The sequence below is a fragment of the Macaca thibetana genome, chromosome 1 (assembly GCF_024542745.1).
Source record: "Macaca thibetana thibetana isolate TM-01 chromosome 1, ASM2454274v1, whole genome shotgun sequence".
Classification (NCBI taxonomy): domain Eukaryota; kingdom Metazoa; phylum Chordata; class Mammalia; order Primates; family Cercopithecidae; genus Macaca; species Macaca thibetana.
Window position 1 is genome coordinate 157,474,705 of NC_065578.1, and position 26,170 is coordinate 157,500,874.

The 26,170-nt window shown below is 41.6% G+C and overlaps 1 protein-coding gene and 1 pseudogene across 2 annotated transcripts; one reads left to right on the forward strand and one right to left on the reverse strand.

Annotated features, from left to right (window-relative positions):
• Positions 1-272: 272 nt before the first annotated feature.
• On the forward strand, positions 273-24,482 carry ELK4 (ETS transcription factor ELK4). Of its 2 annotated transcripts, none has more exons than XM_050763951.1 (5): positions 273-527; positions 8,189-8,404; positions 11,273-12,142; positions 13,355-13,471; positions 16,122-24,482. In XM_050763951.1, exons 2-5 carry the CDS (start codon positions 8,198-8,200, stop codon positions 16,218-16,220), a joined length of 1,293 nt encoding a protein of 430 aa, XP_050619908.1. In that variant the 5' UTR covers positions 273-527; positions 8,189-8,197; the 3' UTR covers positions 16,221-24,482. The 2 variants fall into 2 exon arrangements, with proteins under 2 accessions (XP_050619908.1, XP_050619915.1); XM_050763958.1 differs by lacking the exon at positions 273-527 and adding an exon at positions 733-769.
• Positions 5,629-6,343, reverse strand: LOC126939574 (gamma-aminobutyric acid receptor-associated protein-like; annotated as a pseudogene).
• Positions 24,483-26,170: the final 1,688 nt, after the last annotated feature.

Below are 26,170 nucleotides of genomic sequence, written 5' to 3' on the forward strand. Positions count from 1 at the left end.
CGAACGCCGCTGACAGCGGCGAGACGACTCCAGGAGGCGCCCTAGCTGCATCCCCTAGCCACACCAAACCCGGGTTTGCGGGCAGCCGCGGCTCACAACACCCTCTCGGAATCGCGGCCCCTCCCCCCGGAAGTGACGTTGGCGACTACGGCGACTGGGAGGGACCCAGGCGCAGCCGGGGGGTTTGAGAGTGGCGGCGGCCGCGGAGCGCCTGGCAGGCCCCGCCGCTGCGAGGAACGCCCCGAGCGCGCGCGCCCGGCGTGTAGCGGCCCCAAGACCCGCGCCGCCGCTGCCGCGTGCGGGGGCGGGGTGGGCGGGGCGCGAGGAGCCGCGGCGGCGGGAGATGCGGGCGGCTGCGGGCACCCGGCGGGCTCGGCTGGGCCGCCGCCGCGTTCTCCGGCTCCGCCGCGGGGGTCGCAGCGGCTGCCGCGCCGTCCTCGAGTTTCCAGCGTGAGGAGGAGGCTGAGGGCGGAGAGGCGCATCGTGTTCGAGGCGGAGACCGAGGGGGAGCCCCGCGCGTGGCGTCGGTGAGCGGCCAGCCCCGCGCACCCCCTCGGGATCTCGCGGCCGCAGCCTCACCGGCCGGGAGCTGGGACGGGGGCCGAGGGGGTGCGCGGCACAACAGGAAGTGGGGGCGGGGGCCGGGCGCGCGCTCCTCTTGGGTCCGCCCCCGGCCGGCCGGGCACCGCGGCGCGCAGGTGGACGCCGGAGCGCACCGCTCAGCTCTCGTCGCCTCTTATTTGGTCCCCCGAGGTCCCGTGGGCGAAAGGTGGCGGCGATTTTTTCGGCGTGGGTGGGGAGGAGGGGAGCAATTCTGACTTTCTGTAGTGACAGGAAGTTGGAAAATGAAAGTACAGTAACTCAGTGCTTACCAAGGCCCGGTGAGGTTGCACCTCTTCCCCTGGACTTTGATCTCCTGTGGGGCACGCGCGGCCGTCCGTGTTTCTTCCTCTCCCCAAGCTCGCTAGTCATCCGGTGTCGAGTTTCATTTCTTTTGCTATTTCGCTCCAGCGGCCCCCCGCCCCTCTTTACTTTCCGCCTTGTGCACAGCTGCATCAAGGCTGGTAGCTTCGTTCCTGGGAAGATCAATTGGAAACATCTTTCGGGGCGGGATAGTAACTGGCCTTGGAAGGAAATAGGGATGTTGTTGACTGAAGTAGTCAAAAGTACACACTTGACTTTTTCTCCAGCTATTGCTCTTTGAAATTTGGGGAATTTAAATAAAGATTCTGGAGTTTTATGCCTCATCAGAATGGTCTGCCCATCTCTTTGGTTGGTAAAGATCCTGTGTCCTCTTCCCACCCCCTGGCTTGGAAAACGGTGCTTCAATATTTAGGCTTGGCAGCGGTGTTTTCATTAAAATGTAGTATGATTCAATATTTTCCCTTCAGGAACACTCTTCTCTTTGATTTTACTTAAACATTAAAACTGCATAAGTGGAATCTGTTCACTCCTAGTGAAATAGTGTCTTCAAGTTTTATTGTAAGAATATTGTAAGGACTGCAGGATCCTATACAAAGAGAATATTTTTTAGGAGCCTGTGTAGTTAAAAACGTCTGGTTACTTTTGGTTACTTTTTGACAACCGTGAGTATTTTGATTCGAAACTAGGCTTGATACTTGGTTTTAAGTAGCAGGCTGAAGAAAATTTGGAGACTTTGTGTTTTTTTGGGTCTTAGCTACTGTCTCTGAAAAATAGTTGGGCTATGGGTCACCACAGCAACTGGACTGTGTATATTATAAACATGTTTAGGGTGGAAAAGGTTTTATTTAATAGAGACTTCCTTTCCTTAATACATTACTTCAACATGCTCACGTCTTTCAATTTAGCACAGGGATTGGTCTATCTTTGAAGTGTTAAAATAGAATCAATTATGTTTTCAGCCTTTACCACCTCAAAAATCAAACTCCTTCATTTGGACCAGTTAAGTGTTTTCTTCCTTTGTTATAATTTTAAACTTTAAAAATTGCAATTGTAGAAAACTCGAGATTCTTGTGAGAAGGAAAATCAAGTAATTTTCCTTTTTTTTTTTTTTTTTGATAAGAATAAAAGGTTTTGTTGTGTTGTGTTGTGTTTTTGGTTTTGTTTGAGACAAGATCTCACTCTGTTGCCCAGGCTGGAGTGCAGTGATGTGATCTCTGCTCACTGCAACCTCCATCTCCCAGGCTGAAGCCATTCTCCCACCTCAGCCTCCCGAGTAGTCACGCACCACCATGCCCGGCTAATTTTTTGTATTTTAGGTAGAGACAGGGTGTCAACATGTTGTCCAGGCCGGTCGTGAACTCCTGAGCTCGAGCTCCCTCCTTGGCCTCCCATAGTGCTGGGATTACAGGCATGAAGCCACTACGTAGTTTTTAATAACTGTCTTAGGGGATTTTTTCTCCAGCCTTTTTTTTTTTTTTTTTTTTTTTTTTTGAGACAGGGTCTTGCTCTGTCTCCCAGGCTGGAGTGCAGTGGCGTGATTTCAGCTCACTGTGGCGTCCGCCTCCCGGGTTCAAATGTTTCTCCTGCCTCAGCCTCCCGAGTAGCTGGGATTACAGGTGCCCACCACCATGCCCAGATAATTTTTGTATTTTTAGTGGAGACAGGGTTTCACCATGTTGGCCAAGGCTGGTCTAGAACCGCTGACCTCAAGTGATCTGCCCTCCTTGGCCTCCCAAAGTGCTGGGATGATAGACGTATGCCCGGCCAGCTCTCTTTTATATCTGATGAAATCATTGAAGATCATAGTTAATACCACACTTTTTGAAACTAACATGAAGAGTTTTGACTTAACTATATACGAAGACGTTAGGTGCTTTTCAATCAAAAGAATAACAATATCATAATTGAATTAACAAAATATTCCTTTAAAGTACCCACTGAAAATGTCCATTTTATATCTTTGTTTTTCTCAAAATCATTTCTAATACTTCAGTCTAAAACCTCAAAGCCATTTTTTCTTTTTTCTTTTTTTTAAGAGGGAGTCTCTGTTGCCCAGGCTTGAGTGCAGTGGCGCGATCTCGGCTCACTGCAAGCTCCGCCTCCCAGGTTCAAGGGATTCTTCTGCCTCAGCCTCCCGAGTAGCTGGGACTACAGGCGCCCACCACCACTCCCGGCTAATTTTTTGTATTTTTAATAGACACGGGTTTCACCTTGTTAGCCAGGATGGTCTCCATCTCCTGACCTCGTGATCTACCCGCCTCTGCCTCCCAAAGTGCTGAGATTACAGGCGTGAGCTACTATACCTGGCCAAAGCCATTTTTCTTTTGCTGTCCACAACCTTCTATCGTAGACACACTAGATGCTAAAGAAGCATCAGCATTTTCCACAACAGCTCAGTTTTACCCTAAAGCAGCCAACAGCTCACCAGCGTTTGACTGAATACATGCTGCTCCACTGATAACCAACAGGGAAGGTGCAAGTTAACTGTACCATCTGGGGAACACCTGTATTTTGGGGAATCTCCTTGAGTGCTCATTATGGGGACATTAATTTGTTGTTTTTGTCTTTTTAGATGTATAGCCGAGGCTTTAAACTTATACAGGGCTCAAATGTTATCTACATGATCGGTATTAAGACTCTAGGATTCGGGTGTTGGAATTTTTTCAAAAACAAATGGAGTAATAGGCACCCCATTTGTGTAGGCTAGAGACTCCCATTCTCTGTCTTTCCTTCATCATCTCACAAATGGATTCATACTCCACCCCTAAAAGCAGTCTTATATGAAGGTGATGTCTGGAAATGTGGAAATTGAGTTCTTGGCTTAAGATAACGTTTACTAGAAAGTAGTTTTAACAGGATAAGATGAGAAATAATTGTTTACGTGGGAAAACTGTGTTGTAGAACAGTAACTTGCCATCATTAGGCATCAGAAGGAAGGCCTGTCAGGTAAACTCAGAGACATAACAGGGAACCCCTACCTGCCTCCACCATGCTTAACGGATATAGTATAAAACCACTATTTTAGCCCCGCTTAAGTGAGGCTATGGGGAACTATGATTTCCAGTGGGCACGGTTATTTGGCATTAAGGTAGCACTTCATATTTGTGGATTATTATCGGTATCTAATATGTAATGCTTTTTTTTTAACAATCAATCAATGATGTGAGTGCTTTTATCCATTGGGAAAGTGGTTTCCCTAATGGATAGAGTATGTGACTGTGATGAAAGAGACTTGGGACTCATGGCCTCAGCTTTTCCATGAATTCTCACTGTGGGCAGCATCTCTCCCTTTCTATCCTTTATTATTTTTGCATCGTTACTTTTAGATGACTATCTCTGTACAACCAGCTTCAGAGTGATAATCATGAGGATTATTGGAGGACATTCTCAGTGTTTCAGAAAAGTTATGGAAACTCAACTATTTTCCACTACAGTTTCTTATCTCTGCCCTTTTTGGAAGTAGGCATAGTTGACCCGTAAGGATCCCATCTTCTGTGAGTTGTTGTTAGAATTAGTCTTCCCAGACCTAACTTTTGTAATGTTTGTTGTGTTGTTTTAAACATCTTTATTGAGATATAATTCACATACCATAAAATTCATCTCCTTAGGTGTAATATCCTGTGGGTTTTGTTCAAGCATCAACACAATCTAAGTTTAGAATATTTTCATTACCCCCAAAAGAAACCCTGTACCCATTATATGTCATTCTCCACTTCTCTTCCCCCTGCTTTTTGGCCCCCAGTCCTAAAGAATTACTAATCTATTTTCTATGTCTATGGATTTTCCTATTCTGGACATTTCATATAAGTGGAACCATACAATATGTGGTCTTCTGTGGACTGGCTTCTATTAGTCACTTGCATAATGTTTTCAAGGTTCGTCCTTGTGTGTGTGTGTGTGTGTCTGTACCTCATTCCTTTCTGTGGCTGGATGATACCCCATTATGAATGTGCCACATTTTATTCATTCATCAGTTGACGGACTTTTAGTTTGTTTCTACTTTTTAGATGTTATGAATAATTCTGCTAAGAACATTACTGTGTAAGTTTTTGTATGGACATATTTTTCATTTCTTTTGGGTATATACCTAGGAGTAGAATTGTTGGGTCATGTGGTAAATGTGTCCAAAGTGTCTACACCATTTTACATTCCCACCAGCAATGTACAAGGGCTTCGATTTCTCTACATCGTTGCCAATATTTGTTATTGTCTGTCTTCTTGATTATAGCCTTCCAAGTAGGCATGAGGTGGTTTCTTAGGTGGTTTTGATTTTTAGTTCCCTAATAACTGTGTGGAGCATTTTTTTTTTGGTGGTCCCGTCACAATTTCAGTCCCTTCCAACTACCCCCCAAAAAGAAGGTAGTAAAAGGAAGGGATTGCTGGGGTTCTGAGCCCCTTGGGCGATCAGAAAAGGAACAGAAACCAAAACAACCACTGGATGTTACAGAGACTGACAATCAAGAAGTCGAAAGCAGAGTGGAAAAGGCAGGCAGAGAAAGGGGAAGAAAGGAGAAAGGAGAGGTACGAGATGCCAACTCCACCATTACCCATCCTAAGAGAGGCGGGAGAGAAAGCCTCAAACATTAAGAAGTGCCGGTCCTGAATGAGGGAGGTGGTGTTTGAGCTTGGAGGAGGAGGTCAAGAAAGGGAGGCCACCTCTCTTTGCAGAATGAGACCCCCACCTTCAGCTCAGGGGCAGCAGCATCACAGACCGTAGACACTTTCATCACTGTAGGCAACGTAGAGAAAGAAGTCTTCATGGTGTTCCTGGTAGAGCTGACCCATTGTGGCACTGGTGGGCAGATGACATTGTTGACAGAGAAAAGCAAGGCATCCTCAGCTCGGAGATGAATTCGCTTCCGGATCAAAAAGTAGAACTGGGCCGGGTGCGGTGGCTCACACCTGTAATCCCAGCACTTCCGGAGGCTGAGGCAGGCAGATCATGAGGGCAGTAGTTTGAGACCAGTCTGACCAACATGGTGAAACCCTGCCTCTACTAAAAATACAAAAATTAGCTGGGCGTGGTGGTGGGTGCCTGTAATCCCAGCTACTCAGGAGGCTGAGACAGGAGAATCGCTTGAACCCAGGAGGTGGAGGTTGCAGTGAGTCAAGATTGCGCCACTGCACTCCAGCCTGGGTGACAGAGTGGGGCTCCATCTCAAAAAAAAAGAAGTAGAACTGACCAACTGTGAGATCAGAAAGCACCAGGTATTTCTTTTTGTCCAGGTCTCCTATCCAAGCTTTGGGAGCTTTTTCTACTATCACTGGCACCCAGTCTGGGTATTTGGTTCCAATCTTCTCGCTCTGGGAGCAGCGTGTTTCTTGAACGGATGCTCTTCTTTGTACACGAACTTCATCCTCCCGGTAACCAGGCTGAACTAGGCTGGGCTGAGGGAACCTGGGGGAGCCAGGATGGGGGTGGTGGTGATAGTGGTGACATGTGGGCAGATTCAGCCAATGTAGAACATTTTTTTGTGTGTTTATTGGCTATTTGTATATCTTCTTTGCTATGATGTCTTTTCAAATTCTTTACTTTTTTTTAAAGTTGTAGGCGTTTTTTATGTATTTTGGATACAGGTTCCTTTTGTGATACATGGTTTGAAAATATTCTCCCATTTGGGGGATTGTCTTCTCACTTGATGGCATTATTTGTAGCACAATGGTTTTAAATTTTGATGCAGTCCAATTTTGATCTGTTCTTGTAGTGTGTTTTTTTTTTGTTTGTTTGTTTTTGTTTTTTTGAGACTCAGTCTGGCTCTGTCGCCCAGGCTGGAGTGCAGTGGCCGGATCTCAGCTCACTGCAAGCTCCACCTCCCGGGTTTTTACGCCATTCTCCTGCCTCAGCCTCCCGAGTAGCTGGGACCACAGGCGCCCGCCACTTCGCCCGGCTAGTTTTTTGTATTTTTTAGTAGAGATGGGGTTTCACCGTGTTAGCCAGGATGGTCTCGATCTCCTGACCCCGTGATCCGCCCGTCTCGGCCTCCCAAAGTGCTGGGATTACAGGCTTGAGCCACCGCGCCCGGCCTCTTGTAGTGTTTTAATGGTATTGATTTAATTTGTTTTCAAACTCTATTCTAACCCATTGAGATCTTATTACTAGAGAAAGGAAGGTTTTCTGTTTTTGTTTTGTTGTGTTGTGAAGTATTCAATCATAGGATTCTTAGGACGCACTTACATGGATTTGGCCAGAGTTTCTGCCCTAAAGAATTCTTCCTAATAGAAAGGTGTTTTGAAATTCTATGAGGAAAATACCTTTATGAGAGAGCATTCCTTGCTGCTCCTTTGCCTAAACCAATGGTTATCTGCCAGGATGATTTTGACCCGTAGGGGAATATTTGGTAATGTCTGGAGATATTTTTGATGGTCTCAGTGGGGCAGGGGGTACTACTGGCATCTAGTGGGTAGAGGCCAGGTATGCTGTTAGACAAACTGCAGTGTACAGGACAACTTCCCACAACAAAGAATTATCTGGCCCCCAAAACCAATAATGCCAAAATCGAGAAACTGTGGCCTAAATAGGGAGATCCTGAAACTTAAGATACTAAAAGATTTTTCTTCAACCCATGTCTTGATAATCACATAAAGGTTGCTAATCAAAGGAGAATCTTTGCAGATGGAATCCCTGTGGACAGAACAGTGACAGAGAAATTAAGAGAACACTTTGTTGAATTAAAAATGCTGCCAATTTGTATGTAAATGACATTTATGGTGATGGAAACCAGTTGGAGCAAAAGTAGGTTATTCCCTACACCTCAGCCCCTGCGCCATCCTGAGATAGACACAAACACACTCGCAGGCAAATAACCAAATCGGGTTGATTTAGACAGATGCTGGAATGGTGGTCTCCTGAGAGAATACAGCAATGAGATTTTAGGATTCAAATTTAACAACAGTGATTGACAGTCACTAGTGATTGACAATCATTGTCTTTTGCTATAATTTAGGGAACTAGCTTCTCCTCCTTGCAAGTTGCTTGTTGCTTAAGGCATTTCTTAAGCAGCGTGGCATCCTTAAGAGTTTGGACTCTGGGTCCAGATTGCCTGGGCTTAGATCTTAGCTTCACCATTTCCTTGTGTGATGTTGGACAAGTTACTTAACCCGCTTATGAGTCAGTTTTTTCTTATGTAAAATGAGGATGCAGTAGTATCTACCTTATAGAAATGTGGGGATGAATTCATATGTTTAGAGCACTTAAAACAGTGCTTGACATACAGTGTTAAATAGGCTGTTAATATTATCACATATCTTATCTATATTGTTTCAGCTCATTGCTATGGACAGTGCTATCACCCTGTGGCAGTTCCTTCTTCAGCTCCTGCAGAAGCCTCAGAACAAGCACATGATCTGTTGGACCTCTAATGATGGGCAGTTTAAGCTTTTGCAGGCAGAAGAGGTGGCTCGTCTCTGGGGGATTCGCAAGAACAAACCTAACATGAATTATGACAAACTCAGCCGAGCCCTCAGATACTATTATGTAAAGGTAGTACACATCCTGATCTTACACTATACAGAGAACCTCAAGACAAAAATGATTCCTTCTTGGCTGGTTGCGGTGGCTCACGCCTGTAATCTCAGCACTTTGGGAGGCCAAGGAGGGTGGATCACCTGAGGTCAGGAGTTCAAGACCAGCCTGACCAACATGGTGAAACCCCGTCTCTACTAAAAATACAAAAATAAGTTAGCTGGCCGTGGTGGTGGGTGCCTGTAATCCCAGCTACTTAGGAGGCTGAGGCAGGAGAATCATTTGAACCCTGGAGGCGGAGGTTGCAGTGAGCCGAGATCGCGCCATTGCACTCCAGCCTGGGCAACAGAGAGACTCCATCTCAAAAAAAAAAAAGAATGATTCCTTCTTTTCTGTTGAGGTTATAGATACCAATGTCCTAGTTTATTTTAATCCAGTGTATTTTGTAGCAGCAGTTTGGAATTAGGATACAAGGTATAAATGTTCAGGCTGTATTTCTACCAAATCTTTCTTTTCTTTTCTTTTCTTTTTTTTTTTTCCTTTTTTTGAGACAGAATCTCTCTCTGTCGCCCAGGCTGGAGTGCAGTGGTGCAATCTTGGCTCACTGCAACCTCTGCCTCCAGGGTTCAAGCTATTCTGCTGTCTCAGCCTCCCAAGTAGCTGGGATAACAGGTGGCCACCAACATGCCCGGCTAATTTATTATTATTTATTTATTTATTTCCTTAGTAGAGGTGGGATTTCACCATGTTGGCCAAGCTCGTCTCGAACTCCTGACTTCAGGTTATCTACCTGCGTTGGCCTCCCAAAGTGCTGGGATTGCAAGTGTGAGCCACCACACCCAGCCACCCCAGATCTTATTTATTAACTTATTCCCATTACACATATTTTATTCCTAATTACAGTTGTCTTTGAAAGAAAAAGTATGTACAGAATTGGAATATGACAAAAGCAATTTGAGATTCTTGAGGATACATAAATATTCTCGTGTGTGTCATAATTTACTTTAAAAATTGTGAAGCCTGGAGTAGTAGCTCATGCCTGTAATGCCAGCACTTTGGGAGGCTGCAGCAGGAGGATCACTTGAGCCCAGGAATTTGAGACCAGCCTGGGCAACACAGGGAGACCCCGTCTCTACAAAAAATAAAACAGCCTGGCGTGGTGGTGGTGTACACCTGTAGTCCCAGTGCTCAGGAGGCTGAGGCAGGAGGATCGCTTAAGCTCAAGTGGTCGAGGCTGCAGTGAACCATGATCACACACCACTGCACTCCAGCCTGAGTGACAAGTAACCCTGACTTGGGGGAGGGGGGGCGTCATATATGTATATATACACACACATATATATATACATATATATACTTGTTTTATATCTTAATTTTTAGTTTTAGTTTAACCCAGGGAATACAGATTAACACCTTATACCTTAAGTAGTAGTTGTTTATACACAGAGTTGGTTTTTTAGTTAAAATTGCTGAGATCTTAATTTCTTTCACTTTTTTTTTTTTTTTTTTTTTGAGACAGAGTCTCGCTCTGTCACCTGGGCTGGAGCGTAGTGGCGTGATCTTAGCTGACTTTAGCTTCTGCCTCCCAGGTTCAAGTGATTCTCCTGCCTCAGCCTCCCAAGTAGCTGGGATTACAGGCATGCACCACCACAGCTGGCTACTTTTTGTATTTTTAGTAGAGATGGGGTTTCACAATCTTTACAGGAGGCTGGTCTTGAACTCGTGATCTCAGGCAGTCCACCCGCCTGGTCTCCCAGAGTGCTGGGATTTTAGGCGTGAGCCACCATGCTGGGCTCTTTCACAGTTAAGTGGTTGATCTTATCAGCTTTCCTGTCTGGAGATAAACTGGAATTTCTGAGGGAAGTAAGAACCTTAACAGATATTATGTTCTAAATTCCTTTTTTGCAGCTGGGCACAGTGGCTCACGCCTGTAATCCCAACACTTTGGAAGGCCGAGGTGGGTGATCAGTTGAGGTCAGGAGTTCAAGACCAGCCTGGCCAGCATGGCAAAACCCCATCTCTACTAAAAATACAAAATTAGCCAGGCGTGGTGATGTGTGCCTATAATCCCACCTACTTCAGAGGCTGAGGCAGGAGAATTGCTTGAACCTGGGAACCAGAGGTTGCAGTGAGCTGAATCGCACCACTACACTCCAGCGTGGGTGACAGAGCGAGACCTCATCTCAAAAAAATAAATAAGTAAATAAATTCCTTTTTGCTGACTCAGGCTGTGTATGGGTTATACCTTTGGAATTGTTTGAGATTGCAGTTCAGGGACTTCTCACCTGTACACATACTTGGTTGAGAGTAGTAAGCAATTAAAATTATTCAGCTTTTGTGTAACATACTCGGTTTTGTTAATAAGACATTGAAGTGTTCTTGCCTTAACTTCTCCATAATAGTAGGGACTGTGTTTGGTATGGCTAGATGAATTTAGGTGATTTTGAAAGTTTTAAGTAAGTGACGTCTACTTCTAAAATGGCAAACCTTATTACACCAGCTTTTTCTTTTTTTTTTCTTTTTTTTAGACCGAGTCTTGCTCTGTCCCCAGGCTGGAGTGCAGTGGCTTGATCTTGGCTCACTGCAACCTCCGCCTCCTGGGTTCAAATGATTCCTCTGCCTCAGCCTCTTGAGTAGCTGGGACTACAGGCGCACGCCACCATACCCTGCAAATTTTTTCTGTTTTAGTAGAGACGGGGTTTCACTATGTTGTCCAGGCTGGTCTTGATCTCCTGACCTCGTGATCCGCCTGCCTTGGCCTCCCAAAGTGCTGGGATTACAGGCGTGAGCCACTGCGCCTGGCCGACGCCAGCTTTTTCATGAACTATGGGATAAAATTTGTAAGAAAGGATAAGAATGCTGGTTTTTTTTTTTTTAAACCTACAGAATATCATCAAAAAAGTGAATGGTCAGAAGTTTGTGTACAAGTTTGTCTCTTATCCAGAGATTTTGAACATGGATCCTATGACAGTGGGCAGGATTGAAGGTGACTGTGAAAGTTTAAACTTCAGTGAAGTCAGCAGCAGTTCCAAAGATGTGGAGAATGGAGGGAAAGAGAAACCACCTCAGCCTGGTGCCAAGACCTCTAGCCGCAATGACTACATACACTCTGGCTTATATTCTTCATTTACTCTCAACTCTTTGAACTCCTCCAATGTAAAGCTTTTCAAATTGATAAAGACTGAGAATCCAGCCGAGAAACTGGCAGAGAAAAAATCTCCTCAGGAGCCCACACCATCTGTCATCAAATTTGTCACGACACCTTCCAAAAAGCCACCGGTTGAACCTGTTGTTGCTACTATTTCAACCAGCCCAAGTATTTCTCCATCTTCAGAAGAAACTATCCAAGCATTGGAGACATTGGTTTCCCCAAAACTTCCTTCCCTGGAAGCCCCAACTTCTGCATCTAACGTAACAACTGTTTTTGCCACACCACCCATTTCGTCTATACCCCCTTTGCAGGAACCTCCCAGAACACCTTCACCACCACTGAGTTCTCACCCAGACATCGACACAGACATTGATTCAGTGGCTTCTCAGCCAATGGAACTTGCAGAGAACTTGTCACTGGAGCCTAAAGACCAGGATTCAGTCTTGCCAGAAAAGGACAAAGCAAATAATTCTTCAAGATCCAAGAAACCCAAAGGGTTAGAACTGGCACCCACCCTTGTGATCACAAGCAGTGATCCAAGCCCACTGGGAATACTGAGCCCATCTCTCCCTACAGCTTCTCTTACACCAGCATTTTTTTCACAGGTAACTCGCTCTTTATGGTATCACCATTGCTTTCATTTATTTGCCCTTTTAAGCAAATCCAGAATTTATACACTCAAGTTTGCTTTCTTTTACTTAGGTTTGTCTTAGAAAGGTTATGTGTGACTATCATGTGAAAGTTACCCCATTTCTCATCTTAATTAGGATTGCTAAAATAGAAAGTTTGGAGTATTTTCTTTAAAAATTCATTGTTCTACAATTAAATAAATATTTTGATTTTTCTATTTCCTCCTAAAGAAAGTACACACGCTCTCTCGCTGTCTCTCAGTCTTATAAAACTCGTTGGTACCTTATAAAACAGTGATAATCTCAAGTTAGAAAACAGTAGGTCCTGAGAACCGTAAGAAAAATGACCAGTGTGACGTTGAGTAACAAGTTGGTACAGTTACTTTAGCTATTTATTAACCTGCTCATCTCATAGAACATTTTAATAGATTTTTCCCAGGCCTCATTATTAAAAAAAAAAAACATGTTGGTGTCTTGGTTACCCATTATTCCTCTGTACCTGAATTCCGGTTGGTTTTTTTTTTTTTTTTTTTTTTTTTTTTTTTTTTTTTGAGACGGAGTCTTGCTCTGTCGCCCAGGCTGGAGTGCAGTGGCCGGATCTCAGCTCACTGCAAGCTCCGCCTCCCGGGTCTACGCCATTCTCCTGCCTCAGCCTCCCGAGTAGCTGGGACTACAGGCGCCCACCACCTCGTCCGGCTAGTATTTTTTTGTATTTTTTTGGTAGAGACGGGGTTTTGCCGTGTTAGCCAGGCTGGTCTCGATCTCCTGACCTCGTGATCCGCCCATCTCGGCCTCCCAAAGTGCTGGGATTACAGGCTTGAGCCACCGCACCCGGCCCCGGTTGGTTTTTCTATTTGGAAAAGACTTTATAAATGTTGACTTAAAAAGAGGTTAAGCACCAGAATCTCAGAATTTACCACCAAATAACTCATCCATGTAACCAAAAACCACTTGTACCCCTAAAAACTATTGAAATAAAAATTTAAAAATTTTTAAGTAGTTATTATCACCTTTATCTTTCTTAGCTTGTAAAAATCATTTATGAGTTGTCATGATAAAATTTCAGACTTGGAGATACTTGGAGTGGAGGATAGGGCAATATTTAGGTTTGGGTTATTTGTATGCTATTTCAAGGATAAAACATCCTGGTAAGTCATTCAGTGAATATTTTTGCTTTGTGTATTACAGACACCCATCATACTGACTCCAAGCCCCTTGCTCTCCAGTATCCACTTTTGGAGTACTCTCAGTCCCGTTGCTCCCCTAAGTCCAGCCAGACTGCAAGGTGCTAACACACTTTTCCAGGTAATTTTGTAAAAGTCTGTCTTCTGTAGTTGGAGCATGTTAAATGAAGAAAGAGGCAAAAAGGCAGGGTCCCACTATTCAGTTTAATCATTATAAAACTTCTATTTAATAAATATTCCTTTTTTATTTTTTGGGATGGCGTCCTCACCATGTCGCCCAGGCTGGAGTGCAGTGGCATATCTCAGCTCACTGCAACCTGCACTTCCCAGGTTTAAGCGATTCTCCTGCCTCAGCCTCCGGAGTAGCTAAGATTACAGGTGTGCACCACCACACCTGGCTAATTTTTGTGTTTTTAGTAGAGACCGAGTTTCACCACGTTGGCCAGACTGGTCTCCAACTCCTGACCTCAGGTGATCCGCACACCTTGGCCTCCCAAAGTGTTGGGATTACAGTCGTGAGCCATTGTGCCCTGCCCAGTAAATATTCTTTAGATTTATTTTTGAATTTCCAAATGTTAATTTTCTAGCTGGCAAACAGCTTGGATAAATACAGCAAAGTTTCATTTTCATTATTTACTATTACATTTGAGTTAGACCAAGAATTGTTCTATACTGTAGGAGATTTAGAGCCCACCCCATCTTTTTGTTGCTAGAAATTCTCTATTAAAAAAAAACTTAAAAAAAAGGCCGGGCGCGGTGGCTCAAGCCTGTAATCCCAGCACTTTGGGAGGCCGAGATGGGCGGATCACGAGGTCAGGAGATCGAGAGACGATCCCTGCTAACACGGTGAAACCTTGTCTCTACTACTAAAAATAAAAAAAAAAAAATTAAATTAGGCGATGGTGGCGGGTGCCTGTAGTCCCAGCTACTTCGGGAGGCTGAGGCAGGAGGAATGGCGTAAACCCGGGAGGCGGAGCTTGCAGTGAGCTGAGATCCGGCACCACTGCACTCCAGCCTGGGTGACAGAGCGATGAGACCATCTCAAAAAAAAAAAAAAAAAAAAAAAAAAAAACTTCAAAACTTAAAAAAAAAAAAAAATGGGCCAGGCACTGTGTGGCTCATGCCTGTAATCCCAGCATTTTGGGAGGCTGAGGCAGGAAGATCACTTGACCTCAGGAGTTTGAGACCAGCCTGGACAACCTAAGGAGACCTTGTCTGTACTAAAAATTAAAAAAAAAAATTAAATTAGGCATGGTAGCACGTGCCTGTGGTCCCAGCTACTTGGGAAGCTGAGGTGGGAGGACCGCTTGAGCCCAATAGATCAAGGCTGCAATGAGCTATAATGGCACCACTGCACTCCAGCCTGAGTGACACAATGAGACCTTGTCTCAAAAAAAACAAAATCTTCTCTCTCTCTCTCTCTCTCTCTCTCTCACTCCCTGTCTCTCCCTCTGTCACACACACAAACACACACACACATTCACACATACACATACGGGGAAACTCTGCACATAGGTTCCTTCTTTTATTTAAGGATTTTTTTTGCTGGAATGCAATGGCGCTATCTCAGCTCACCGCAACCTCTGCCTCCCGGGTTCAAGCGATTCTCCTGCCTCAGCCTCCTGAGTAGCTGGGATTATAGGCATGCCCACCACACTAGGCTAATTTTGTATTTTTAGTAGAGACGAGGTTTCTCCATGGTGATCACTCTTGACCTCAGGTGATCCGCCCGCCTTGGCCTGCCTCCCAAAGTGCTGGGGTTACAGGCGTGAGCCATTGCGCCTGGCCCAATAATTTTTTTTTTTTTAATAGAGAAAGGTGTTGAAAATGGTACATCAAACACTCCCGTTTCTCCCTCACTCAGAATTGATAATCAACATTTTATATATACGTTTTTTAAAAAGTGAATATTGTATTATCTCTTCACCAAGGTGTTAGGAAAATTCTTGCCATTCCTAATAGGTTTAGCCATTATTTTGCCCAAAACACCTAGACGTTATAACTTAAAGACTTTCTTGGAGCCAATTCATTTACTTATTCAGGGTTGACTATCTCTGATTTTCTTATATTTTGTAATTTAACTTCTCATTCTTTTAGAAATGGAATGGTAGGGAAAAAGAAGAAAATTAAAAATCTACTGCTTTTTTTTTTTTTTTGCAAACATTTAAAATTATTGAATAGGAAAAAAAGTTGAGAATTTTTCATATGTTTTTTCATTGCCGCTCATGAGCAGATTGAGTTATAGAGTCAGGTGAGACCTTAAGCAAAGTCTAGTGCTCCTATAGCTTCAGCCTGGAATCTCCCTATAGAGCTGGCCTCAGAATACTTGATGGGGACCCTTTTTCTATTATGAACACCCTCTAACTGTTCGTACCTTTCTGGATCTCTTTTTGAGGGTTTATGATTTGCTTCATAATTGAATTGCACTCTATAGTGCATATTGTCATTTTCTCGAACTTTCTAAAACCTTCATTTGAGGTTAATTGTAAACCTGTGTACCTTAGGATGTGAAGGAAGGTACAGGTTGTTCTTTGTTTCTACTCCATCGAGGTAAGTTGGAGAATGTTAATATTTAATATGTTAGGACAAACGATTTTTGTTTTTAGTTTTTGTTATGACATCATTATTCTTTCATGATAAACAGCCACTGCCTTTGTCCTGTAAGCCGTTGCAGAAGGCTGTTGTGTTTTGCCTCGGGTAATAGAGTAGGACAGAAAGTAAAAGCTGGGGTTGAGTAATAGGATGATAACGTGTTTTATTTTATTTCTCAGTTTCCTTCTGTACTGAACAGTCATGGGCCATTCACTCTGTCTGGGCTGGATGGACCTTCCACCCCTGGCCCATTTTCCCCAGACCTACAGAAGACATAACCTATGCACTTGTGGAATGAGTGAACCGAGGAACAAAGAACAGAGAGACATTCAACATGATTGCATTTGAAGTGAGCAATTGATAGTTCTACAATGTTAATAATAGACTGTTGTGATTTTTGCCATTCCCCATTGAAAGCATCTTTTTAGGATTGTCTTTGAATAGGACTCAAGTTGGACTATATGTATAAAAATGCCTTAATTGGAGTCCAAACTCCACCTCCCTCTGTCTTTTCCTTTTCTTTTTCTTTCGTTCTTTTCCTTCCTTTGTTTTCTTTTCTCCTTTCAAAATGTTTTGAGCTTTGTGCTGAAGAAATTTGTGGTGGGGTTTAGTGGTTGTGCTTTGCAAGAGCAATGAAGAACAAAGTTACTCCTTCTGTCTGTTGGGACCCTTTGGCTAGGAAAAATTATGCTTAGAATCTGTTATTTAAAGAAATATTTGTGAAATGAATTGGTATCTTTAGGACTAAGTGTGCTCTGTAGAATGGCTTAAAATGAGCTGTTCCTAAGCAGGGGAAAAAGAAGGATCATTCCTATTCATACAAAGTAAGATTGGAGCAGTCATACTGGGGAGATTGTTTTGTGTGAACTATAACATGTGTAAGCAACTCCATGAAAAGGCATCTTGTTTACGTTTATTCAGGGTGGGTCTCATAGCCATATGTATGATCCTGTCTGAACCTGTCAACAGAGCATGGAGCTAGTCTATTTCACTGTAGAAAGATTTTTAGACCTGGGGTTTAAGACAGTTTTTGGAACACCTTGTGAGAATGTGGGACTTCACATCTAGCACAGAAATGCTGTTTGCCCTCTGGGTGGTATGATTATATGCCCATGGAATACAGCATGGGCAAGGATCACTTTTAGGAGGATGAACTTGGATTTTGAATATTTGAAACATCTCTGAGTAAAAGATTTGATCAAATAACTTGAAACAACATGTAGGGGTTTTCTCAATTAGAAGATAACCAAGTGAAGGACCTTGTGTTTTTCCTGTTCATTTTACCTCATTTTCTGCTAAATATTTATCACCTTTCCTTTATGTTTAAGGTTGTTAGAGGTTATGATAGTTTTAAAGATGCAATTAGGAAGGTAGAATTCAAAGCAAAGCCTCCCCAGTCAGTAGCGAAGTAAAGATGTGCTTATTTCTTTCAACTTTTTTGTTTTTTAAATGCTAAAGAACAGAGTTCATTTAGGAATGCTTATACATAGGGATTGGATTGTTCATATTAGTAGTAAAAAATGTAGGCCTTCTTCTCCTCATTACCAAATTTTAAAAATATTACCATATGGTAATCAATGCCAGGTACAAATTTGTTGGTTCTCCAAACTGAATTGATATCAGTTCACAGTGGAGTCTTTTGAAAAATTTGGCATTAAAGTCCAGGATTAAATTATATGTTGTCACCATTTACCACCACTACTACCCTCCCCCACCAACCTCTCCCACTGGTTAAACTCATCTTCTAACCCTGTAGAATCACATGAACTAAATGGAATGAAGGAGTAAGGACTTGAAGGCTCAAACTGACACTGTTACAAACTAGCATCTTCAGATGCATGGTATTTACTTTAAATGTGCTTATATACGTGTAGAGAAGCTCTTGTATAAGAAGACATCTATGCTAGCTAACTTAGTAGAGGGAACATATTCAGTGAGCTGCCTTTGTATCTGTAGTGTCGGAGACTTGTTACTGGTTCATTTGTGGTTATCAGCTGAAGGTTCTGTTCCTGAGATGTGCAATAGTAGTGTTGAAAGGTAGCGTTTAATAGTGATGGGGAACAGACATATTGGACTTTTTTTCCATATTGAATTATTTAGTTTGCATGCCTGTTTGAAATTGGACCTCTCAGCAGCACTTTGGAATAGTTTTATTAGGTTAACATTTTGTACATTAAATAAGTAGATATAGATGGTTGATTTAACTAGATGTGTTAAATTTTGAAAGCACAAAGGTATTTTATCTTTTTGAATTAAAGGAGAAAAGCCATTGATTTGTTTTCACAGATGGTATTTTTCATAATTAACTGTCTCAGCACAGAAGTACCTTGGAACCAAGGGCACCATTGAAACTCAGTTGAAGCAACTTCCTAGCAAACCATTTTAGTGAGTCCTTTTTGCATAAACCTATAGCCTCTGAGAGGTGTAAGGCTGTCACAGATTGGTGATCTGCTATCTCTTTGAGATCAACTAATTTGGAGAAATGTATGTGTGCGTATCGTTTTTTAAGTCAAAGTTTACAACCTTACTGCAGGTGTATGAGGCAGACAGTTCAGTTTATAGACTACCTCCTTCCTGGAAAAGTCTCAGCTTCATATTCTGTTGAATATGCGCAGAATTCTTAGTGTGAAAGGTGATGTACCACTTCAGATCAGTTTTCACTGGAGAGACTTGTATTCGGTAGCTGTAGCTCGTATCCATCCCTAGTCACTTTGCCAGGATGAATGCTGTTGGGCAGCAGTAGCCTAAGTTACAGAAGGGGAACAGATTGAATGGGGTTTTGAGACATCTCTGATATCTTAGCTTTCCTTCTCCTCCGGCCACTATCCACTCAGTCGTGTGCTAGAAAATGTTTAACAACCAGGATCTCTGGGGTGGTGGTGGGGGAAGCCCTGAATTTGTAGCATTTGCTGATTTCTTTGATATAAATTAATTACTCCCCCTGTGGCTGATTTCAAGCCAACCACCTTAGAGTTGAGAAGGGATGTGCACAGTTGGCTCAGAGCCAGTGCTGGCAAACCATTGCATTTACTCCACCCAAGAGTGGATTTTCACATAATTTCTAAAATAATTTTTCTTGTTTATATACTGACTTTTAAAAATACAAAATTAAAATCTCATGTCTGACTTCAGTGATCTTTTTCTTTTTCTTTTTTTTAGAAATGAGATCTTTCAGTAATCCTTTAATTTAATTTTTTAGAGATGGAGTCTTGGTGTGTTACCCAGGGTGGACTCAAACTCCCGGGCTCAAGTGATCCTCCTGCCTCAGCCTCCCGCATAGCTGGGCTACAGGCATGCACCACCACACCTGGCTTAGTCATCCTTCTTTATTAATGGTTTGTCACAGTATGTTTGTGATGTTGTATTGCTCATGGCATACTTTATGTGTTTGAACAAAGGTGGAAATTTTCATTGATTTTTTTTTTTTTTTAATTTATGCACAAAGAATCTAGATTTTGAGGACTACGGTAAGAAAAAAAAAGAATTAGAGGCCCTTAAAAGGTCAACTGTAAGCTTTTTAGAGTTAAAATATGAGTTTAATTTTTTCCCACATTTTGACAGTTGAAATTTTGATAGGGACAGTAAGCCCATGAGCTTCTATTAGGCTACTGGATTTTTTTTAACTGGAAAATTCCTTGAAGATTTACATACTATATTACAGACTTTAAAAGTCAAGACTGACTGAAGTAAATCAGAGGTTTGGAATTCTGGAGCTGTAACTCCAGGCTGTTGATAGTATCACTTCAGTTCCATTCACCCCTGCATTGTGTGATGTCCAGTCTGACAGCATTGTTTCATCCTGATCTCAGACTTTCTACCGTGATTCTCAAGTTCTTACAAGTGTCTCTTTATGTTTTTGGTGAATGTGAGCACAGTTAGAGCCACTCAGTACCACTTCTCAATATCTCTGAAGCAGTGGTTCAGAAAAGGAGTGTCCAGCCTTTTTGAACACACAAATTGATCTGTAAAAGTTATCAAACATAAAAACTTTCCCTATTAAGAATTCATATGGGTATATGTTAAACTATATACCGCTATACCAAAGTAATATGTCTGTTATAAAAAATACACAAAAATTGAAATGAAGGATGGCATAAAGAGTAAATCTTGAGGAGCAGTTATAATACTTTCTTCCCACACCCCAGTTCGTTGTCTTGTGCGTCCTCCAGAAGCATACGCTTTACCTAAAGACTGCTGACTCAGCACATTCCCAGTCCGATCTCCAAACATGTATGATGTTCCTCTTATGATATATGGAGAAATCCTAGAGATTTGGAGTTTTTCAGGAGAGCTTATTGTCCGCTTTTGAAATTTCACATTAATTCTTTTTGATAAATTCCCAGATAATCATCCATTACCATATGTATTCCACGGCTTCATTCATATTACTTTCGTCAGTCTGTTGTCTCTTATCTTCATGTTAGGTATGACTCTTTTTATTTTACTAGTCTGCTCACAAACTTGTTTGGGCCTTATGTTGTATTTTACCAACAAATTTAGAATTATTTCAAGTTGTTTTATGTTAAAATATATAACAAGTTACATTTTCTTGCTGCATTAATACGTTTTTTATTTTTAAAATCTGATATTTCAGCAACTGAAGGAATACTTTTCTTCATAGGTCTGTTCTGTTTTTAACCTCACTGACTGTATATGTTTTATTTACCTGTGCCAGGAATCTAGAATCGTGCTTAGGTGCCATTCTTAGGTGTGAAAACAAGTTTGGAGACCAATGCAGGTCTCTGTGCAGAAACCTGGGGCTCTAAATGAATTTACCAAACCAGTAGGAAAGTTAAAAAGACTACTCATGATGTAGTGTGTCATCTGAAGCTATGATAGAATATATTATTTCTAAAATAGTATTGAAAAGTTAATTATTCAGTCCATTGTAGTGTAGGTGAAGTGTGGAGGTCAGCCATAATTATCTTTCTTCAGCAGATACTCTGACGAGAGACCGGGTTCTATGGAAAATAGAATTATATTCTTGGTTTGGGATCAACAAATGTTGTGTTACTGTTTTAATTTTGCTGGCATTGCCTGAAACAAAGTGCCCTGTTATTCCTCTTATGTCATCAGAACTCTGCTTACTGAAGTTGAAGTTTTAATCTTAGAATCTAGAATTCTTGTGGCTGGTGGTATATTAAGAAAAGAAGATGGTTTGATTTTATTTCTTGTACTTGGTGGAACCTTTTACTATAGGAGTCATGTTTTGACCTGTAAGCCGAGCAAATCTGAAAGGTGAATCATTAATGGTAGTATAATTGTTTCATTTGAAGCTGTCAGTTTCTTCAAGTCACTTCTCTGAAAAAAGTTGTGATAGATGGATAGCCTGCCAGAAAATAGCAATTTCTAAGGTGCTGCCATCCACACTTACTTATTGTGAAATATGAAAATCCAGAGTGGTTTGTGTGAGAGGGGAAATACTGGCTGTAAGCTTTCTACAGAAAACAGGAAATTCATGCTGTTGTTGACATAATTTTAAAGGAAACTTTTAACAAGAATATTCATGAGGGATACAGTCAACATAGTTAATCTCTTGAGTGCTAACCATTTGAGTATAGTCCACATCAGGAAGTTTTATGAGGTTGAAAACTTTACTTTGAAATATTTAATTGGGAGACTAGACCATTTCTTTCCAAGTCATTCTGATTTATTGTCCTAGTAAATGTATGTGTATGCGTATATACTGATGTGTTGACTGAATGTGTGTGTGTGTGTAAATCTGTTTTCAGAGGGAACATACATTGATGGCTCCTAGTCTATTTTATACTAAAACTTAAAAAAATTTTGCTGCACTTTGCAGTTGCCACTTTTTAAAAGATTAATGCTTTGCACATTTCAGTAGGCCTTAAAGACGAATTGCTTGTCAACATTTTAGAAATACATTGCTCACATGTGACATACTCTAAACAAAGTCTTCGTAAACTGTTCTCTTAGGTTCATGTATTATTGAGTAAATAAGGATGTCCTTTCTTAAAATTTCTACATTTATGTTTGCTTTTGTGTAAAATCTTTATTAGTTTGTGTTATAAGTTTCTCCAAGAGGAGGTTTATACTGGAAGCAGTATTTCTCAAGTACAGGGATTCGACCATGGATTGAATACAGTAGTGGAGGAATGCTGGCATTGTGGCCTAATTTATCCTTTTAAACTGTATGTCATTAGTATTAGCCAAAACCTCCGAGTAGAGTGTCTTGGGCTGAATGATCTTCTCAATTTCGCCTTGTTTCCCATCTCATAAAGGCTCCTTCTGGTTGTTTTCCCTTGCAGGGATTGTGAGTCATGCTCACACAGGCCTGGTGTCTTCTGGATGGGGTCAGGGAGGAGGTGGGGGTTTCCTGTGGCTAGCCCAGAGTTCTAGCCAATGGACTCATTCAAGAAGAATGCCTAAAGTTTAGGGGTGGGAATGCCATATATTGGTGTTAATCACTTGGCACTTTCTTGGGCACCAATATTAGCACTGTTTGATTTTTAATAACTGGAAGCACTTAATTATTTTTGTTTAATTTCAACTTAAAGATATTGAGGGTCAGGGAAGTAAGGTTTATTTCTTGTTTATGTTTTCTGGAATTTATAGGGTGTTTGTAGAAGGGATAAATGGGTTACCTAATGAGCCGTTCCTCTGGGCTCTCTAAGGTATGCCCTTTTGGCTAGGATATTTTACAATAATTTGCAAGCTTTTAATATTGTGCTTTGTAAAAATTAACGATTTTTTAAAATAATTTGCAATTGATAGATTACACTTAAATTTTTAAAGTATCCAATTTTAAGTTTCTTTTCCATTTGGTCATTGTTGCTTATTGTCTATTGTGTAGGGGACACAATCCTAAGATATTTCATTGTTTTGTTTCTTGGGGCAGTATTAACCAGTGGCCTTTGTATGTACATTCATTGCTTACATTTATTGTTTATGTGGTAGAGTAGCATTTTTATGAACTTCCCTGTTCAGTATTAGTGAAATTAACAGATGCATATATGTAAAGATAGAAAAGAAATGAATACAATTAATTTTTTATTTGTTGAGTCCTATTTATTTGTTTTGGCCCTGGATCTTTTCTAATCACAATTATATTTCTTTACTTTTGCCTTTGAGCATTTTCATTTATCTTTGTGGGCAGGGAAGATTAAATATGAATTCAGTCCAGTCATTTTGTTACCGGTTGGCTTTAGTTTGAGGCAAGTAAAAATTTTTGATTAAAACTTAGAATTACGCCCTTGCTTTATCAAATAATCAAATTGGCTAAAAAATAAGGGTATGTAACTTTTCATTTTGAAGAACAAACCAGTAATTTTTCATGAGCCCTACTCGATCTTCTTTTAAGAAGACCTTCCTAAGAGACAATTAGGGATGAGTTTGATTAATGGGAAATAACTCTAGGTTAGATTATTTTAAATTTCATACACCCAGTGATTTAAACACAGTGGCAGTGGCAGTTTGTGAACCATCAAGTATGGACGTCACTTAAAAATTAAAAGATGTTTAATAATAAACTCTTAATTTTCATTCCACCAATCTGTAATTCAGAAGAAAAGCATATGTCTGCCATGGGACTATTGCAGTGCGTTCCATCAGTGTTAACACAGGACAGATGTGTTATTTTATGTATATGTCTTAGTTTGGGATATGTGGTAGTAAGAACATGTCAAGAGTGCTTTCTTCAAACCTGTCAGCTCAACTGAGAAGACAATTACTTCATTGTTTATTTTTTCCCTTGTTTTATTGAAATCTATATCTCATATCCAGTATCTAACACTTTGTAGAGATACTTACATATAATGTAAGTGCATACCTACCCAAAGGAATGGATAACTGTTAAAGTGTTACTAATAGCTTATCTTAGTTAATTTCAGCACAATTTACATTAGGGACACCTAAAAAGCACCTTCAGAGTATTAGAAGCACCTTTTTTTTTCTTTTTCCTAAAAAAGCAATTAAAATGGTCACTGCTAACATTTATTAAAATTCATATTAGTTGATGAAACAGCTGGAGGGAAGCTGCCATATCACCTAGCTAAGCAGTCTGACTTACCTGTTGGGAAACAAAGAGATACTGCTCTAAGATTGAGTAGGATGATTGTAGCTAGAGTCTTGAATTCTATCTGTATGTGGCAGAGAAACTTTATGGAGAGTGTAGAGGTGAGCAAAAGGATGCGAAAGCACTTTGAGGGCTTTATAATAATATGCTGCTTGAAAAATAAATGTGTAGTTGATACTCAAGTGCATCTCCAGACATAGTAAGGGGTTGCTCTGACCAATCAGGTGATCATTTTTTCTATCACTTCCCAGGTTTTATGCAAAAATTTTGTTAAATTCTATAATGGTGATATTATGCATCTTTTAGGAAAGATATACATTTTTAAAAATCTATTTTATGTAAACTGACAGAGGAATTTGCTTTGTATAATGCAAGCTGGCTTTACAAAAGCACTGTAGCAAATTTACTACAAGTCTAAAAGTATACAGATATGTTAATAGATATATGTGCAACTAGATATGGACAGCAATTGTATTTTTTTAAATAAATATTTTTAACAAAATGATTTTCTGAATTGATTATTTATTTCCCTTCTCTCACATTCATTGAAGTGGTCTCTTTGCAGTCTCTGTATTACATTTTCATCCGTGCTAACTGTGGGTCAGGAAAGAGTTGTTTTCCCAATGGTCATCATTAAAATCTGGCCTTCAACAATTTGGTATGTATCTGCATTAAAACATTTAAAGTCTAGATTCAGATAGGTGGTGAACACGGGAGATTGTAAAATGATTGTTGACATAAAAGGAATTAAGAGAGAACTGAGTGGCTAGAAAAAATATTCACTATGCGAAATCTCTTATTTTACTTGAAAAATTTGTTTACATTCAAAAAGAGTTTTTAAAAATTTAATCAGCTGGGTGCAGTGGCTCACACCTGTAATCCCAGCACTTTGGGAGGCCAAGGCGGGTGGATCACCTGAGGTCAGGAGTTTGAGACCAGCCTGGCCAACATGGTGAAACCCCATTTCTACTAAAAATCCTCCCAAAATTAGCCAGACGTGGTGGGGTGTGCCTGTAGTCCCAGCTATTTGAGAAGCTGAAGCAGAAGAATCACTTGAATCTGGGAGGCAGAGGTTGCAGGGAGTTGAGATCACACCACTGCACTCCAGCATGGGTGACAGAGCAAGACCCTATCTCAAAAAAAAAAAAAAAAAAAAAAAAAAATTAGAGGCTTTTATCTAGCCCTTGTAAAAAGCAATTTAGACTTCACTTAGCAAATTAAATTAGGCTTTTTCAGAATTGGGTCAAAATAATATACGTAAGGGAAAGTGGGTTGTTTTGTTTTGAGACGGAGTTTTGCTCTTGTTGCCCAGGCTGGAGTGCAGTGGCACGATCTCAGCTTGCCGCAACCTCCACCTCCTGGCTTCAAGCGATTCTCCTGCCTCAGCCTCCTGAGTAGCTGGGATTACAGGCATGTGCTACCACACCCAGCTAATTTTGTATTTTTAGTAGAGACGGGGTTTCACTATGTTGGTCAGGCTGGTCTCAAACTCCTGACCTCAGGTGATCTGTCCGCTTCGGCCTTCCAAAGTGCTAGGATTACAGATGTGAGCCACCGCACCCAGCCCAAAAGTGGGGTGTATAGGTGGCAAAATGACGGCAGAGAGAGCTGTTTCATATCTCTAAATGAAAATCACAGGAGGATAGAGTGACAGATTGTTCTGGGGCAAAGGGGGCAGTTCACTACCCTGGTGAAATGGGTGTAATGTCCCTTTGGTTGGTGGGTCAGTCAGCATGTGGGGCACAGTGAGGAGTGCTGCATGCTCCTAACACACTGCTCTCAGAGTATCACCTGCGACGGCAGCCCCATGAGGCAAAATCAGTTTGGGAAATGGGTTCTTCACAGAAGTTCAAAAGGGATTTCAGAATATAAAGAGTGCCAAGCCCTTCAGTTAAAAAGTCTGTTTAGGCTGTGCGCGGTGGCTCATGCCTGTAATCCTAGCCCTTTGGGAGGCCAAGGCAGGTGGATCACGAGTTCAGGAGATCGAAACCATCCTGGCTAACACAGCGAAACCCCGTCTCTACTAAAAATACAAAAAATTAGCTAGGCGTGGTGGTGGGTGCCTGCAGTCCCAGCTACTCGGGAGGCTGAGGCAGGAGAATAGCGTGAACCCAGGAGGCAGAGCTTGCAGTGAGCCAAGATCGTGCCACTGTACTCCAGCCTGGGCGACAGAGCGAGACTCCATCTCAAACA